At 40.3% G+C, this 17,549-nt stretch overlaps 1 protein-coding gene and 1 pseudogene across 2 annotated transcripts in view; one reads left to right on the forward strand and one right to left on the reverse strand.

The window, feature by feature from the left end:
• The first annotated feature begins 6,660 nt into the window (after positions 1-6,660).
• LOC107523252 (small nuclear ribonucleoprotein G-like) lies at positions 6,661-6,876 on the forward strand (annotated as a pseudogene).
• A 3,676-nt stretch (positions 6,877-10,552) lies between these two features.
• Positions 10,553-17,549, reverse strand: part of SPRYD7 (SPRY domain containing 7) — a 45,602-nt gene continuing 38,605 nt past the window's right edge. For both annotated transcript variants that reach the window (XM_007535063.3, XM_060194868.1), the window contains one exon: positions 10,553-11,096. In XM_007535063.3, the coding sequence (XP_007535125.1) occupies positions 10,999-11,096 (98 nt within the window). In that variant the 3' untranslated portion in view covers positions 10,553-10,998. The remainder of the gene's footprint in view (positions 11,097-17,549) is intronic.

Consider the following 17,549-nt stretch of genomic DNA (forward strand, 5'->3'; position numbering starts at 1 on the left):
TATCGCACCAAAGTAAGACACTCTGGGGTGGGTGGGTGGGTGGGGAGAATACAGGTCCATGAAGGATGATAAATGACATAGTGGGGGTTGTATTGTTATATGGGAAACTGGGGAATGTTATGCATGTACAAACTATTGTATTTACTGTTGAATGTATAACATCAATTCCCCAATTAAAAAAAAAAAAAAGAACCCACCACAATGAAGAAAGCTGGTGCTGTAGTCTGTTTCTCTGTATGTCTCTCTCTTTCTCTCCCCCCACCCTTATCTCTATCTTAAAAAAAAATTGGGGGGGGCCAGGCCGTAGCCCACGGATTGAGCGCACACAGTACGAAGCACAGGACCTGCACAAGGATCCCAGTTCAAGCCTGGAGCTCCCCACCTGTAGGGGGGTTGCTTCATAAGTGGTGAAATAGGTCTGCAGGTGTCTTTCTTGATATATATCTTCTCCTACCCTCTCAATTTCTCTCTGTCCTACCATATGTATGTATATATACATATTTTTTTTTAAAAGTGGAAAAAATGGCCTCCAGGAGCAGTGGATTCGTAGTGCAGGCACTAAGGTGCAGCGATAACCCTGGAGCCAAAAAAAAAAAAGACTCTGGACCCATTTGCAATTATTCTCCCATTCTACCAAACCTATGGGCCTGGGCGCGGTCACCTTAAGGGCCAGCCGGGCAGGTTAAGCACACAAGGACCAGCGTGAGGATCCCAGTTCTAGCTCCCGGCCCCCCACCTGCAGGGCAGTTGCTTCACAGGCAGTGAAGCAGGTCTGCAGGTGTCTATCTCTCCCCCTCTGTCTTCCCCTCCTCTCTTCATTTCTCTGTCTTGTCCAACAGCAATGACATCAAGAACAACAACAATAACTACAACAATAATAAAACATCTCTCATTTTGAGTACTGGATTGGTGCTACCATAAATTAAAGGGACTGGATGCTGATAATCAAAGTACCTGAGGAGCTGTTCCAAACTCTTTTAACTCAAACAGTGATTAAAGGCAGTGAAGCGAGCACTACCTTCACAGCTTTCTCTCATCTGTCAGAAAACAAAGGGGAAGAGAACCTTTGGCCCACAAAGCCAGAGTGATAGCCCACTTGTAGAGACTTGTTAGGCAAAGCCAGAAGGCCTCAAGTTCAAAACCCATAAAAGAGAATAGAAATGTTAATATTGCAAATGTTTTTTTTAAATATTTTATTTATTAATGAGAAAGGAGAGAAAGAAGTAGACATCACTCTGGTACATGTGCTGCCAGGGATTGATCTCAGGACCTCATGCTTGAGAATCCAATGCTTTATCCACTCTGCCACCTCCTGGACCACAATTGCAAATGTTTTAATCACATGTCTAACTTAGTAATCTTTTAAAAGCTAGTTCATAACCATACTATGCATATTTTCAGACCAAACAAACCCACTTTAAATTTCCTAAATTCAGTTAAAACTTGAAGCACTTTCTGTAGTTGAATGCATTGAGAGTAAATTTACACAACTATTTATCAAGGAATATCCAGAAAGAATCAAGTTCAAGAAAAATATTATTCAAAAGTTCTTGAGTGTGTTTTCCAAGATATGACAATATGTGGATCAGAGTGATATCAGTGTCAAGTGTTGCTCACACATTATATTGGTAGGACCATACACAAAGCTCATTATCTCAAACAGTGGTTAAGGGCAGTGAAATGAGTACCACCTTCACAGCTTTCTCTCTCCTTCTTATATTTTATTTATTAATAAGAAAGATAGGAGGAGATAAAGAACCAGTCATCACTCTGGTACTTGAGCTGCCTGGGATCAAACTCAGGACATCATGCTTGAGAGCCTGATGCTTTATCCACTCTGCCACCTCCAGGACTACTGCTTTCTCTCATCTGTCAGGCATTAAATCAGCTCCTCCTGCTCCATCCTCCATTGCTGACACTATGGCCTATTTACATAATCATTGTTTTGCCTGATCTATCTTCTACCTCGAGACCTGCCCTGTCTGCAGGGTACATTAATCCCACCAGTTAAAACCCTAGCAACCGTTGCTACAGAAGCTTTATACCTTCCCACTCTTTCTTTTCCCCATCCCCTTCCCCAGCCATCTCCTTCCCAACTTGCCACTTCCGGTTTTACCCTATAAAGCCCACTTCTGTTCCTAGTTTCGCTCTCTTCTTCTCTCTTTTCTCCTCTGTGTCCCAACCTGGAGAAGGGCTAGTGTGCAGACCTGGAGAAAGGATGGTGTGCAGAGTGGGAGGCCGCCATTGCGGTTTGGCTCCACTTGGCTTAACCCGCTGTGCTCACACCGGACTCTGGGGTGTCCATATGTATAAAGAATTGTATTGCTACTGCCACTGGATCCTCTCTCCCGCCTGAGATGCTAGCCCAGCACTCATCTGTCAGAGAACATTATGAGAGGAGAAGAAACACACACCACCAGAACCTGGGCTATAGCTTAATGGAATAGTTCCGGGTTGCTACACCTGCAACCACACAGGTTTGAATCTCAGCCTTCCCAATGTGATAAAATTTGAGGCTGGTTTCAGGACCTTCAAGCCAGCAGAGGGGAGGGGACAGATAACGTCTACTAGAACTAACTTACTCCACATGTGGCTTCACTAGCATTACTTCCCTGATGCTGAAGACCCAGTTTATACTGGTGCTTGACATAGCATCAACTAGAACTTCAAAATTTCTTAAAATAAAATACTATGACACATACTGTATCCTGCAATTAAGCAGCTGGGTTGTGAGATTAATTTCTTTTGCAAGGTTAATAATTTTAGCAGTGATCTAATGAGAAACTGAAAATAGCTTCCCTGTGCCTTCCAGTAATTCTCCACACAGGGCAAAAGAGTACAAATCTGGGAGTGGGGTGGTAGCGCGGCAGGTTAAGCACATGTGGGGCAAAGCACAAGGACTGGGCAAGGAATCTGGTTCGAGCTCCTGGCTTCTCACCTGCAGAGGAGTCGCTTCACAAGCTGTGAAGCAGGTCTGCAGGTGTCTTTCTCTCTCCCTCTCTGTCTTCCCCCCTCTCCATTTTTCTCTTTGTCCTATCCCACACCAACAACATCATCAATAACAACAATAACTACAACAATAAAACAACAATGACAACAAAAGGGAATAAATAAAATTTAAAAAATAAGTACAACAATAATTAAAAAAACAATGGCAACAGAAGGGAAAATAAAAAAAAAGAGTACGAATCTGAAATACTGTGACTCTACTGCAGCCTTCAAGATATAGATATAAATTCACAATTTTCTATACAAGACTTCCTCCAGATACAGTATTTATTTCCTCTTATCTTAAAAACACATTTATAAACAACAAGGGCAACAAAAAAGGGAAAAAATAGTCTCCAGGAGCAGTGGATTCATAGTGTGGCACTGAGCCCCAACGATAACCCTGGAGGCAAAAAAAAAAAAAAGAAAGAAATGAATTTAACCCCTGAAATAATGAACATTTAATGTAAAAATGTATTAGATAAATATAAAAATTGTTCTCTGTAATCTTATTCCTAAAATATATTTGGAGCATATCATTCTATACTTGTTTCTACAAATAAAGCTCTTTGGCTGTTATTTAATTAATATTTTTATACAAATGTTTAACAATTCTTTTTAAAATTTTTTATATTTATTTATTTATTCCCTTGTGTTGCCCTTGTTGTTTTATTGTTGCAGTTATTATTGATGTCGTTGTTGGATAGGACAGAGAGAAATGGAGAGAGGAGGGGAAGACAGAGAGGGGGAGAGAAGGACAGACACCTGCAGACTTGCTTCACTACCTGTGAAGCAACTCCCCTGCAGGTGGAGAGTTGGAGGCTCTAACCAGGATCCTTAAGCCAGTCCTTGTGCTTTGCTCCATCTGTGTTTAACCCGCTATCTTACTGCCTGAGTCCCTTTTTTTTTTTTTTAAACCAGAGCACGGCTCAGTTGTGCAGTGAACATGGGACTTAAAAGCCTCAGGTATGAGACTCTCTTTGCATAGCCATTATACTATCTCCCCTGCCATTCACTTCCTTTTCAAAAAAATATATTATCTTCTATTTATTTACTGGATAGAGACAGTCAGAAACCAAGAAGGAAAGGGTGATAAGAGAGAGAGAGAGAGAGAGAGAGAGAGACACCTACAGCACTGCTTAACCACTTGTAAAGTTTTCCCCCTGCTGGTGGGGACTATGGGCTTGAACCTGGGTCCTTGTGCATTGTAATATGTGGTCTCAACCAGGTGTGCCACCATTCACTTCCTTTCTAAGCCACACACACCTGTTAGCACAACCATTTCTCTATGCAACATTTTATTTTCTCCCCCCAACAGCATGGGAAACGTGTGCCTGGAGAACATGTGTTCTAGCATGGTATAGCAGTATCTCTCTCTGTTCCCCAGGTTCTCCCTATTCATTTCCTAATCTCCACACTATCAAAGAAACGAAGGAAGGAAGGAAGGAAGGAAGGAAGGAAGGAAGGAAGGAAGGAAGGAAGGGAGGGAGGGAGGGAGGGAGGAAAGGAAGAAGAAGGGAAGGGGAAAAATGACAAAAAAAGGAAGAGGAAAAAATGGTTGCCAGAAACAATGGATCCATCATGTAGGTGCTGGCACTGAGCTCCAGCAATAACCCTGGTAGCAAAAAAGAAAAGGAAAACAGGGCTGGAGTAGATAGCATAATGGTTATGCAGAGACTGCCATACCTGAGGGTCTAAAGTCCCAGGTTTAATCCCCCACACCACCATAAAACATAGCTGAGCAGTGCTCTGGTAAAGAAAAAAAGAAGTAAAGGCAGGGCTTGAGAGTTTATAAAAGATGGTGTTTTGGGCGTGGTTTCTCTGTCAAGCTGGGAGCATCATCAATGTGAGTAAGTGGCTCTCATGCTCCCTCTATCTCACTGTCCATGTGTACTCCAACATTTGTGCTTAGTTCTTTTGAATAAAGCTTAAAATTCTTGGAAATCATGCTTTTTCATCAACTTATTGTTTATGTATGGCAAATCTTTTTTTGAAAACATTAAATGTTATTATCCTTATTTATTGGATAGAGACAGCCAAAATTGAAGAGGGGAGAGGGTGAGAGAGAAAGGGAGAGTGAGGGGCTGGGTGGTGGTGCACTTGGTTGAACGAACATGCTACAATGCATAAGTACTTGCAAGAACCCAGGTTGGAGCCCCCAGTGTCATGGGAGTAAACTTTGCAAGCGGTGAAGCAGTGCTGCAGGTGTCTCTATTTCCCTCTCTATCTCTCCCTTCCCTCTCAATTTCTGACTGTCTCTATCCAATAAGTAAATATAATACAAAAAAAAAAAAGCAAGAGAGACAGAGAAACACCTGAACACTGCTTCACCATTCGAAAGGCCTTCCTTCCCCCTACATGTGGGGATTGGGGGGCTTGAACTCGCCTCCTTGTGCACTGTAACATATGCGCTCAACTAGGTGTGCCACCACCCAGCCCATTGAAAATATTTAAATAATCTTCACTGATAGTCAAAGGTAGCTTCAAGAAATTCTCTCTTAGGAGTCAGGCGGTAGCACAGCGGGTTAAGCACAGGTGGCATAAAGCACAAGGACCAGCATAAGGATCCTGGTTTGAGCCCCCGGTTCCCCACTTCACAGGCAGTGGGTGAAGCAGACCTGTAGGTGTCTATCTTTATCTTCTCCTCTTCTCTCCATTTCTCTTTCCTATCCAACAATGGCAATAATAACTACAACAATAACACAAGGGGAATAAAAGGGAATATTTAAATAAATTCTTTTTCTAATTTTTAATATCTAATCTAAAAGGGCTTTATTGTTTTACATATGTAACATTTCAAATCCCTTGCCATATTTAAATCTCTAGAATAATATGGGAAATAGACTGAGGAAATAGCTTATTTGGTAGAGCATCAGAATCATATGCCTGAGGGTTTCTGTTTGACCTTTGTGCCAATACATGTGTATTGGCTCTGGCTTCTCTTTTTCTATCTCATGTCAAACTCTCCTATTATAAGTAATCAACAAAAGAAAATAAGTTTTTAGAAATGAAACAAAATGGAAAACAAAACATTTTCAGTTTAAGTAGAGAAAATTATACTGGTGTGGATTAGTAGATTTTAATAATATGTGGACTCAAAACAGTAGACATTGTCTCTGCCTGCAGTCAGGATAAATGCAGATCTTTGTGTGTTAAAATATAATACTATTTTATGTCCGATCTATATTTAGACATAAATAATTAAGCTATGGAAAAATACTGAATATTAGACCACTTTCATAAAGGGCTTTATTTTTAAACTTCTAAATCAATGTAATTTTAATCAGATTATTTTTTAGAGTTTAGTCTTACGGAAAAATTGAACAACAGTAAACTTACTATTATTCTTCTCCCAGTTGCTGTGAGCATCTTATGTCAGAATAGCACATTAATCCTAATGGATGACTATTGATACTTATAAACTAAAGCCCATAATTTTAGATTTCTTTAGTTTTTACCTATTATCCTTGTTTATGTTCCAGGCCCCCTTCCTTCATTTTATTTATCATAACCCCCTTATGTTCCTCTTGGGATTAAAAAAAAAAACTTAATTAAAAAAATATAGACACCTGCATTTAAAGAATTATTTTAGGTTCTGCTGTGGGATCATGGAAGAAGCCACAAATTTTGTCTGGAAAGTGTCTTTGAACTTGCAGAGTAGACACCATAAGCAAGGCTCATCCTCCCGAATTGAAAAAACTTATGGACAAGAAGTTGTTGAAATTAAATGGCAGTAGACATGTCCAAGGAATACTGCAGGGATTTGACTCATTTATGAATCTTGTGATAAGATGAATCTGTGGTGATGGCAACTAGTGGGCAACAGAACAATATGGAATGGTGGTAATACGTGGAAATAGCATCATCATGTTAGAAGCCTTGGAATAAGTATAAATACAATGACTGCTCAACAAGACTGTTCAACATGTCCCTGCCTCTACTGCATCTTCTCACTTTGATATAAAAAGTAGGTTATGTATTTTCTTACTGAGTCTTGTTAAATAAACTTTTGTAACAGTCAAAAAATTATTTTATTTTTGTATACAGAGAGAAGTTTAAAAGGAGAGATGGAGAGGGAAAGAGAGACAACTGCAATACTATTTCACTACTCATGAAGGTTCCCCACTGCAAGTGGGGACCTGAGGTTTGAACCCAGGTCCTTGTGCACTATAATGTGTGCACTCAACCAGGTGCACCACCACTTGGCCCCCTACTTTTTTTTTTCTTTTAATTGCCTTGCTTTCCATGGCTTTCGCAGTTTGCAGGTTTTAGTATATGTGCTGCTGAAGTGAGCACTAGTTTGCAGTTTTGTTCGAGTATTCTGTAGAATGTCCCTCTACTGATATTTGCCTGATTTTTTTTTTCTTCCCCAAGATTAGATTAGAATTATATAGGTTTCAAGGAGGAAGGGCACCAATTCAACATAATTTTTCTTTTTTCTTGGTATTATCTTTTATTTTATTTGTTGAATAGAGACAGCCAGAAATCTAGAGAGAAGGAGGTAATAGGGAGAAAGACATAGAGACTTGCTTCATTACACACAAAGCTTTCCACCAGCAAGTGGGACTAGAGGTTTGAACATGGGTCCTTGTGCATTTAACTTGTGCTCAACCAGGAGCACCACCACCCGGCCCCTTCAATGTAATTTTTCTAAGAGGAGTTGCATACCTATAGATAAAAACACATTTAGACCTCATTAAATTATTGACATGAGCATAACTTACATAAGTTTTAATATTGTGCCTATTCTATATTAACAGATACAATAGATTTGAGAAAAAATAGGTTTTTAAAAAACATTTTTTAAATAAGTGGATAACATCATAAAGATAGAAAATAGCAATCATTTAAATTCATTTTTCCAAATAAGTATGTTGTCTGTGAATTAAAATCATAAAGTCAGATAAAAGTGCATAAATGGGGGGGGGGTCAGGCAGTAGTGCAGCAAGTTAAGCACACATGGCACAAAGTACAAGGATCTCGGTTTGAGCCGCCAGCTCCCCACCTATAGGGGGGTTGCTTCACAAGTAGTGAAGCAGGTCTGCAGGTGTCTATTTTTCTCTCCTCCTCTGTCTTCCCCTCCTCTCTCGATTTCTTTCTGTCCTATCCAACAATAACAATAACAACTGCAACAAGGGCAGCAAAAATGGGGGAAAATGGCCTCCAGGAGCAGTGGATTCATAGTGCAGGCACCAAGCCAAGCCCCAAGAGACAACCCTGGAGGCAAAAAAAAAATACACAAATGATATATAGTTAGTTCAATTTTACCTATCTCTAAAGCTAAAACTTGTGAATAAACACTGCTGAAGTATATCTATAATTTCAAGGCACAGGTTTTCTGTAGCAAAAAATAACATAACAAATATTATTCAGGATTCTCAAAAGTAGTCTCTCTTATATCCTCAGAAAGTTTACAGAATGAAATCATCTTGAAATAAATCTCCAAAGAATAATGGCTCTCAAAGTTTAGAGTGTTTCAGAATCATTTGAAGGGCTTGTTCATCTACCAATATAAATTTCTAGGAGGGATCCTCAGCAGTTTTAGATTTAGGGGGCTGACATAGGGATTGATAATATTTTATTTTTTTGTAATATTTATTTATTTGACAGAGACAGAGAAATTGATAAAGGAGGGGGAAATAGGGAAAAAGACAGAGAGACACCTGCAGCTCTGCTTCATTTCACTCGTGAAACTTTTCCCCTGCAGGTGGGGACTAGGGGCTAGAACCTGGGTCCTTGCACACTGTAATGTTTGCAATTAACCAGGTGTATCACTGCCTGTCCTCAAGTTTTGGTTTTCACGGGGGCTTCACCACTCCAGGCTTTTCAGATAGTGAGAAATAGAGAAGAAAAGACACCACAGCACCAAAGCTTCCTCCAACATGGTGGGGCTGGGCTTGAACTTGGCTCGTGCAAATCAGAAAAGTGTTCTGACCAGGCAAGTTATTCTGTCAGCCCTGAGAACGTTCCAAGTGATGCTGAGATTCTGTGGGTCTGAAGAAGATGACACCAGAAGAACCACTGCTTTAGAGTCAACAAGGAAACTATATTTAAGTGGTTCTGAGATTAAGAGTTTTTACATTTATTACCTTACTTGATCATTTATGGAATCAAGCAAGTATGATTACCCATTTTACAAATGGGTAGTCTACTTATTTTTATTTTATTTTATTGGATAGGACAGAGAGGAATTGAGAGGTGGAGAGGGAGAGAGAAATATAGATAACTGCAGACCTGTTTCACTGCTTGTGAAGCATCCCTGCTACAGGTGGAGGGTAGGGGGGAGTTGAACCTGGCTCCTTGCATGGGTCCTTGCATTTAGTACTATGTGTGCTTAACCAGCCAACGGTCCCTGGGGAAGCCTACTTCTTACTGATAAAGAAGTGCAACATATGCATCATTAGCATGCTCATTTGAAAAGGGACTATGGGCGCCTAGCGGTAGCACAGCAGGTTAAGCATATGGCATGAAGCATGAAGCATACCAACAGGCATAAGGATCCTGGTTCGAGGCCCTGGCTTCCAACCTGTGTATGGGGGGTGTTACTTCACAACAGGTATGCAGGTGTCTTCTCTGTCTTCCTCTCCTCTCTTGATTTTTCTCTGTCCTATCCAGTAACAACAATAAGGGCAACAAAAATGGGAAAAAAAGGACCTCCAGGGGGGTCGGACGGTGTCGCAGTGGGTTAAGAGCATGTGGCGCAAAGCGCAGGGACCGGCGTAAGGATCCCGGTTCGAGCCCCCGGCTCCCCACCTGCAGGGGAGTCGCTTCACAGGTGGTGAAGCAGGTCTGCAGGTGTCTATCTTTCTCTCCCCTTCTCTGTCTTCCCCTCCTCTCTCCATTTCTCTCTGTCCTATCCAACAACGAATTGCATCAACAAGGGCAATAATAATAACCACAACGAAGCTACAACAAGGGCAACAAAAGGGGGGAAAAATGGCCTCCAGGAGCGGTGGATTCATGGTGCAGGCACCGAGCCCAGCAATAACCCTGGAGGAGGAAAAAAAAAAAAATTGGCCTCCAGGAGCAGTGGATTTGTAGTCCAGGCACCAGCGATAACCCTGGAGGCAAAAAAAAAGTGCCAAAGATGTGTATTGTTCAGTTTGTTACTGAAAACAAGGTAAAGGCTCAAAGTTATAGAGATGATTCCTTTTCTCTGAACTTCTAAAGTAAGGGAGAAGTAAATTACTGAATAATTAACATCAGGAAGAACATATATTTAATATAATATTACTTAATTACTATAATTTTATTATTCCTTACAGAAGACATTAGATTTAAATTAAAAGCCTTTAAAAAATAATCTAATTTACATTTCACTTTAAAGCATCACACTCTTCTTTTTGCCAGTGTACACTACATCACTAATAACCATTACCTACTATGGTCTTGGAATAACAGAGCACTGTAGTTTTCAACAAACTGTTCTGGCAACTACAGAAACATTTATCCTTTCACAAGGCAAATAAACTAATGACATATAGAACACACACACATACAGCAATTTAAATTTCAGGAGAAGTGGTAAATTTTAAAGAGAACAAAATGTAAAAAAAAAAAAAAGTCACTGAGATTTCATTGTTTTACTATATATTTTAAAAGGACACCATGACACAAAGTTATTAGATTTCAAATTAATGAGGTCTAATCTTCACAATAACAAACAAAACCCAGACTAATCTTCATCTCTGTCAAAACAAATATTTTATATAAGATTTTCTTTTAAATATCTATACACATATTTCCATTTAATACTGTTAACCAAATCTATAATTACATTTATTTAAATAAGAATTAAATATAAACCACCAAAGATGCTGATTTCACACACAAAACATTAGTGTTTTAAATCACAACTTCCTGTTGGTATAACGTATACATTGGTTCCTTAAAACAACATCATAGGCATTTTTGAAGAATATATTTTCATCTATATAGTCAGGTTAAAGCTTTATTAAATGGTAAACACTTTTAACAGTGCAGAAATATAAGTTTCAAAAACAAATACATTCAGAAGATCTGCTGTTCAAATAGTATTTTTTCAAAACCAGGTGGAGGAGTATGATAAAATTCACTGAACTGGCAATCCAAAATTGCACTGTCATCAACTAGAAATAGAAAAAAGAGAAGAAGTGAGAAGCAAACAACTTAATTTGAATGAATGCATAATTCTAAGACAGTTTCCATAAAATATAATAATTCAATAGGCAAGAAGAATAAATATACTTGCTGCCCAGATTACAAAAGATGATCACATTAGGAAAAACTAGTTGCAACAAAAAAATGTTTTAAAGATACATAATAAAATATTAGTAATAATAATAATCTCTAGCTCATGTGACTGTGGATAATTAATTTTTCTTTTATTTTCTGTTTTATACAATTAAGCTATATTACTTTAAAATGTTTTATTTTGGGGCTGGGTGGTAGCACACCTGGTTGAGTGCACATGTTACAGTGCACAAGGACCCAGGTTCAAGCGCCCGGTCCACACCTGCAGGGGGAATGCTTTGCAAGAGGTGAAGCAGTGTTGCAGGTGTCTTTCAATCTCTCCTTCACTATCACCCTCTTCCCTCTCGATTTCTGGCTGTCTCTATCCATTAAATATAATAATAATAAAGATATAAAATTTTAAAAAAGAAAAAAAATGTTTTATTTTGAAAAAATTAAAGATTCACATGCAAAAACAGTAGAATACTGTATATTCTACTTTGTTTCCCCTAGTGATAACATCTTACATAATGTACATACTATGCCAAAACCAGAAAACCGACATTGATATAATACTGTTTGTTACAGGTCTTATTTGGCTTATGGTTTTGTCAACATTTACCCAAGAGAAATGAATGCATGTAGCCCTGTGAATGTTTACACAACAAACTATGATATAACCACAAAATGAACCATACCACTTAGTGATAAAAATGAATTATAAGGGACTGGGAGATAGCTCACTTAACATGCACAAGGACCCAGGTTCAGCCTTGGGCCACATGAGAGCACCACACAAAAGGAGAAGCTTCACAAAAGGTGAACTATTTCTGTGAAGTGCCTCTTTCTCCTCTCTTTTTTCCCTGTCATTCATCTATCAAAAAAAAGGTGGGGGTGAGGGGGACAGGCAGTGGCACACTTAGTCGAGCACACATGTTACAATGTGCAAAGACCCCAGGTCCAAGCCCCTGGTCCCCACCTGCAGGAGGGAACTTTCACGAGCAGTGAAGCAAGGATGCAAGTATTTCTCTTCCTCTCTAGCTCCCCTACCCATAACAATTTCTGTCTATGAAACAAACTGCAAATATGTGCTTAATGCACTGTACTATTTCCTTTTTAAAAATATTTTAGTAAACTACTGCAAAATATATACCTGAAAGCAGAAGTACACTAGAGTTTGCAGGGAGTATTCCCCTAACACTTCCTCTCCACTATTCCAAGCTTTGGGTCCATGATTGCTCAACAATTTGTTTGGCTTTGTATGTTAACTCTCTTTTCAGTCACCGGGTTCCAGATGTCATCAGGATGCCGGCCAGGCTTCCCTGGACTGAAGACCCCACCAATGTGTCCTGGAGCTCAGCTTCCCCAGAGACACACCCTACTAGGGAAAGAGAGAGGCAGACTGGGAGTATGGACCGACCAGTCAACGCCCATGTTCAGCGGGGAAGCAATTACAGAAGCCAGACCTTCCACCTTCTGCAACCCACAATGACCCTGGGTCCATGCTCCCAGAGGGATAGAGAATGGGAAAGCTATCAGGGGAGGGGGTGGGATATGGAGATTGGGTGGTGGGAATTGTACCCCTCCTACCCTATGGTTTTGTTAATTCTTTCTTAAATAAAAAAGAAAAAAAATTGTTCATTTATTTAGGGTAGAGAAATTGAAAGGAGGGATAAAGGGAGAGACAGACACCTACAGTACTGTTTCACCACTCATCAAGCTTCCTCTCTGCAAGTGGGGACCTGGCACTTGAACCTGGGTCCTTACAGACTGTAATGTATGTGCTCAACCAGTTGAGCCACCAACTGGCCCCATTTTCTATTTCACAATAAATGTAGAAAAAACTTAAGTACTGAGTTTGAAGTTTATGAAGTACTTATAATTATTACAAGGGTGGCTTCAGTGAAGTGGAGGTAGAGACAGACCAGAGTGGAGGCAGTTGGCTTCTCTTGCTAACAAACCTCCCTTTGTCTAAGCTTTGGGGTAGATGATTCTTCACTGTCCACCTCTCTCAATGACTATTTCTTAACTTGTTTGTTCCAATAAACTTCTTACAACCATTTTTTAAAAATTATCTTTATTTATTGGATAGAGATAGCCAGAAATCAAGAGGGAAGGGGGAGATAGAAAGGGTGACAGAACAGAGAGACACCTGCAGCCCTGCTTCACCACTTGCAAAGTTTTCCCCCTGCAGGTGGGGACTGGGGGCTCAAACCCAGGTCCTTGCGCATTGTAACGTGCGCTCAACCAGGTGCGCCACCACCCAGCCTCATAACCATTTTTTTTTAAAGGCCAGATTGAAAAACAAATTAATGATGTAAAAACAGTGGTGTGGGTTACGAGATACAAGTGACAAAGCCCCAGAGTGGAGGGTTTGAGGTCTATAGACTGAAATTTTCTGAACATCAAGTATACCACTTCCTCTGAGATGGGACTAAAGGGAAGCAAGATCCAGAAAAGCTTTAGGGAAGAAAACTAGAGCAGATTATTGATAGTCTGCTTCTTTATAAAGAAGTTACAAAGAGTTAAGTATGGAATTTAGTACTATAAAGGTCTGGAATGTGCAGATATAAAAGAATTGCTAAAAAAAAATAAATAAATAAATAAATAATGAGAGGGTCGGAGGTAGACAGCATAATGGTTATGCAAACAGACTCTCATGCCTGGGGCTCCAAAGTTCTAGGTTCAATCCCCCACATCACCATTAACCAGAGCTGAGCAGTGCTCTGGTTAAAAAAAAAAGTACTGAGAGCTCAGAACTGTAGTTGGAAGTCTTAACTTCATAACAATTCTCTTCAATACTGTAACTTTAAGAGATTTTCTCCACACTGGGTTGAGTGCATACATCATTATGCTCAAGGACCTGGGTTCAAGCCTCTGGTCCCCACCTGCAGGGGGAGGCCCACATGGGGAAGTTCACAAGCTGCGAAGCAGTGCTCTCCCTCCCTCCCTCTCCCTCTCTCTCTCTCTCTCTCACCAGAGCATTGCTCAGCTCTGGTTTAAGTGGTATGGGGGATTAAACCTGGGACTCTAGAGCTTCAGGGATAAGTCTTTTTGCATGACCATTATGCCACCTACCCCTGCCCCTCAGGTGTCTCTCTGTACCTCTATCTCCCCTTTCCTTCTCGATTTTTTTTTTAAAGATTCTATTTTTATTAACGAGAAAGATAGGAAGAGAGTAAGAAAGAACCAGGTATCATCACTCTGGTACATGTGCTACCGAGTATTGAACTTGGGACCTCATGCTCGAGAATTCAATGCTTTATCCACTGTGCCACCTCCCAGACCACTTCTTCTCAATTTTTTTCTCTATCCAATAAAACAAGTAAGTATTTTATAAAAATTCTCTCCGAGCACAGTGGTGTATAAAAAAGTCATGCGTGAGACTTTAAGGTCATAGGTTCAATTCCCAGTACCACCATAAGCCAGAGCTGAGCAGTGTTCTAGCCTGCCCCCCCACCTCTGTGTGTGTGTCTCTCTCTCTAAAATAAAAGAAATTTTTTAAAGACATTTCTTTTGGGACTGGGTGGTGGTTTACCAGGTTGAGAGCACATATTGCAATGTGCAAGGACCTGAGTTCGAGCCCTCAGTCCCCACCAGCAGGGAGAAAGCTTTGTGAGTGGTGAAGCAGTGTTGTAGGTGTCTCTCTGTCTCTTTCCTTCTCTTTCTTCTTCCTCCCCTCTCTATTTCTGGCTGCCTCTAGCCAATACACAAAGATAATACAATTTTTTTTTTAAATTTTCTCTTCATGGATTAAATCTAAGAACAAACAAGATGAATGACTAGATTGGTTTGTGACTAGGGAAGGTTGAGATGGAGGGTCAAGAGTAGTGGAATGGGGGTCGGGCGGTGGCGCAGTGGGTTAAGCGCACGTGGTGCAAAGCGCAGGGACCGGTGTAAGGATCCCCCGGCTCCCCACCTGCAGTGGAGTCGCTTCATGGGCGGTGAAGCAGGTATGCAGGTGTCTATCTTTCTCTTCCCTTCTCTCTCTGTCTTCCCCTCCTCTCTCCATTTCTCTCTGTCCTATCCAACAACAAAGCAACGTCAACAATGGCAATAATAACCGCAACGAGGCTGCAACAACTAGGGCAACAAAAAAAATGGCCTCCAGGAGCGGTGGATTCATGGTGCAGGCACTAAGCCAAGCAATAACCCTGGAGGGGAAAAAAAAAAAAAGAGTAGTGGAATTTGAATGTCTTTTTTAAATAGATTTAGTTTATATATTTATTTATTTTCCCTTTTGTTGCCCTTGTTTTTATTTTTTATTGTTGTAGTTATTGATGTCATTGTTGGATAGGACAGAGAAATGGAGAGAGATGGGGAAAACGGGGGGGGGGGGGACAGAAAAATAGCAGACCTGCTTCACCACCTGTGAAGCAACCCCCCTGCAGGTGGGGAGCAGGGGGCTCAAACCAGGATCCCGACCCCCCCTTTTTATTATTCCCTTTTGTTGCTCTTGTTGTTTTATTGTTGTAGTTATTATTGATGTCGTCATTGTTGGCTAGGACAGAGAGAAATGGAGAGAGGAGGGGAGACTGAGAAGGGGAAAGAAAGATAGACACCTGCAGACCTGCTTCACCACCTGTGAAGCGACCCCCCTGCAGGTGGGGAGCTATAGGCTCAAACCGGGATCCTCACGCTGGTCCTTGCGCTTGGCACCATGTGAGCTTAACCTAATGGGCTACCGCCCCACTCCTGAGATTTGTTTTTAATCTCTGATAGTACTAGAACATTAAAGTATTTAGTTTAATTGAACTGATTTAGCAATTTAAATTTGAGGTATACACTACTCTATAATTTTACATTAAAAGTAAGGCTGAACCAAAAAAAAAACCAAACACCCCAATATTAAGAACAGTAATTTTCTCTCCTATACTCATTTGTATAATATAGGCATTCTAATGATACTTATTTCATTTCTTAGACTAAACTATTTCAACTATTAAGCTACCTGTCTTTATGATTGCCAAATATGACAATAAAACTAGCCAAAATGGAGTTTTAAAAAAGATTACTAAGCAGATGAAAGGCAACTACCAGATAGTTTCACTAATACATGGACTCTTGAGATCTGATTTACATGAATTTGTAAAAAACAAATAAAACCAGAAGCAAGTAAACTGTTTCTTAAGACTTGTGAGAACTATCGTGGTTATGTAGGGGAGATTGTAGGGTAGGGATACAGAACTTTGGTGTGGAACTAACTATACATTGTAATCTTATGATCTTAATATACTATTAATAACAAATAGAAAAATTTGAAAAATATTTATTACTGGGCTGGGGGTAGATAATAATTGTTATACAAAGAGAATCTCATGCCTGAGGATCCAAAGTCCAGGTTCAATCCTCTGCACCAACATAAACTAGAGCTAAAGAAACAAGGAGAAAGAGAGAAAGAGACACACACATACACACACACACAGAAAGAGAGAGATTTACTATTTACTAATAAGAGAGAATCAGAGCATCACTCTGTCATATGTTAACAGACTGAAGTCAGGCCCTCACTCATTCCAGTCCAGTGTTCTACCCTCTGAGCTACCCCCTAAAATCACGTTTGTTTTTTTTAATTTGTTGTTGTTTGACACCCCACCCTCACCCCAGTCCCAGAGCACTGCATTTCTTTTTTTAAATTTTTTATTATTTATTTATTCCCTTTTGTTGCCCTTGCTGTTTTATTGTTGTAGTCACCATTGATGTCATTGTTATTGGATAGGACAGAGAGAAATAGAGAGAAGAGGGGAAGACAGAGAGGGGGAGAGAAAGATAGACACCTGCAGACCTGCTTCACTGCTTGTGATGTGACTCCCCTGCAGGTGGGGAGCCGGGGGCTTGAACCGAAATCCTTACACCGGTCCTTGCGCTTTGCGCCACCTGCGCTTAACCTGCTGCACTACAGCCCGACTCCCCAAAGCACTGCATTTCTAAACCCCAGTTTCTGGGGGTGCTGGGGATTGAACCTGGGATCTTTGGTCCCTCAGGCATAAATAAATTATGTTTAAAAACATATAACTTTAGGGGCTGGGCAATAGTTTTCCCAGAAGAATAGGAGCCCTTTCCACTATCAAGACCTAAATGTGTACCCTGACACCACATGGGAGCACCATAACACTAAAGGAAGCTCAATGGATGGTGAAGTGGTACTGTGGTGTCTCTCTCCCACCATCTGAAATAGAAATAAATGAAAAATGTTGGCCCAGGAGCAGTATAAGGACAATAGTATATGGACAAAGCCTCAGTACCACAAGTAACAAATTAAAAAACACACTTTTACATGCATTCACACAGAAGGTAAAATTACTGAAAAGGGAAAAAAAAAAAAAAAAAAGGACACAAAAACCTTAAAC

The sequence above is a fragment of the Erinaceus europaeus genome, chromosome 7, assembly GCF_950295315.1.
Source record: "Erinaceus europaeus chromosome 7, mEriEur2.1, whole genome shotgun sequence".
Taxonomy (NCBI): domain Eukaryota; kingdom Metazoa; phylum Chordata; class Mammalia; order Eulipotyphla; family Erinaceidae; genus Erinaceus; species Erinaceus europaeus.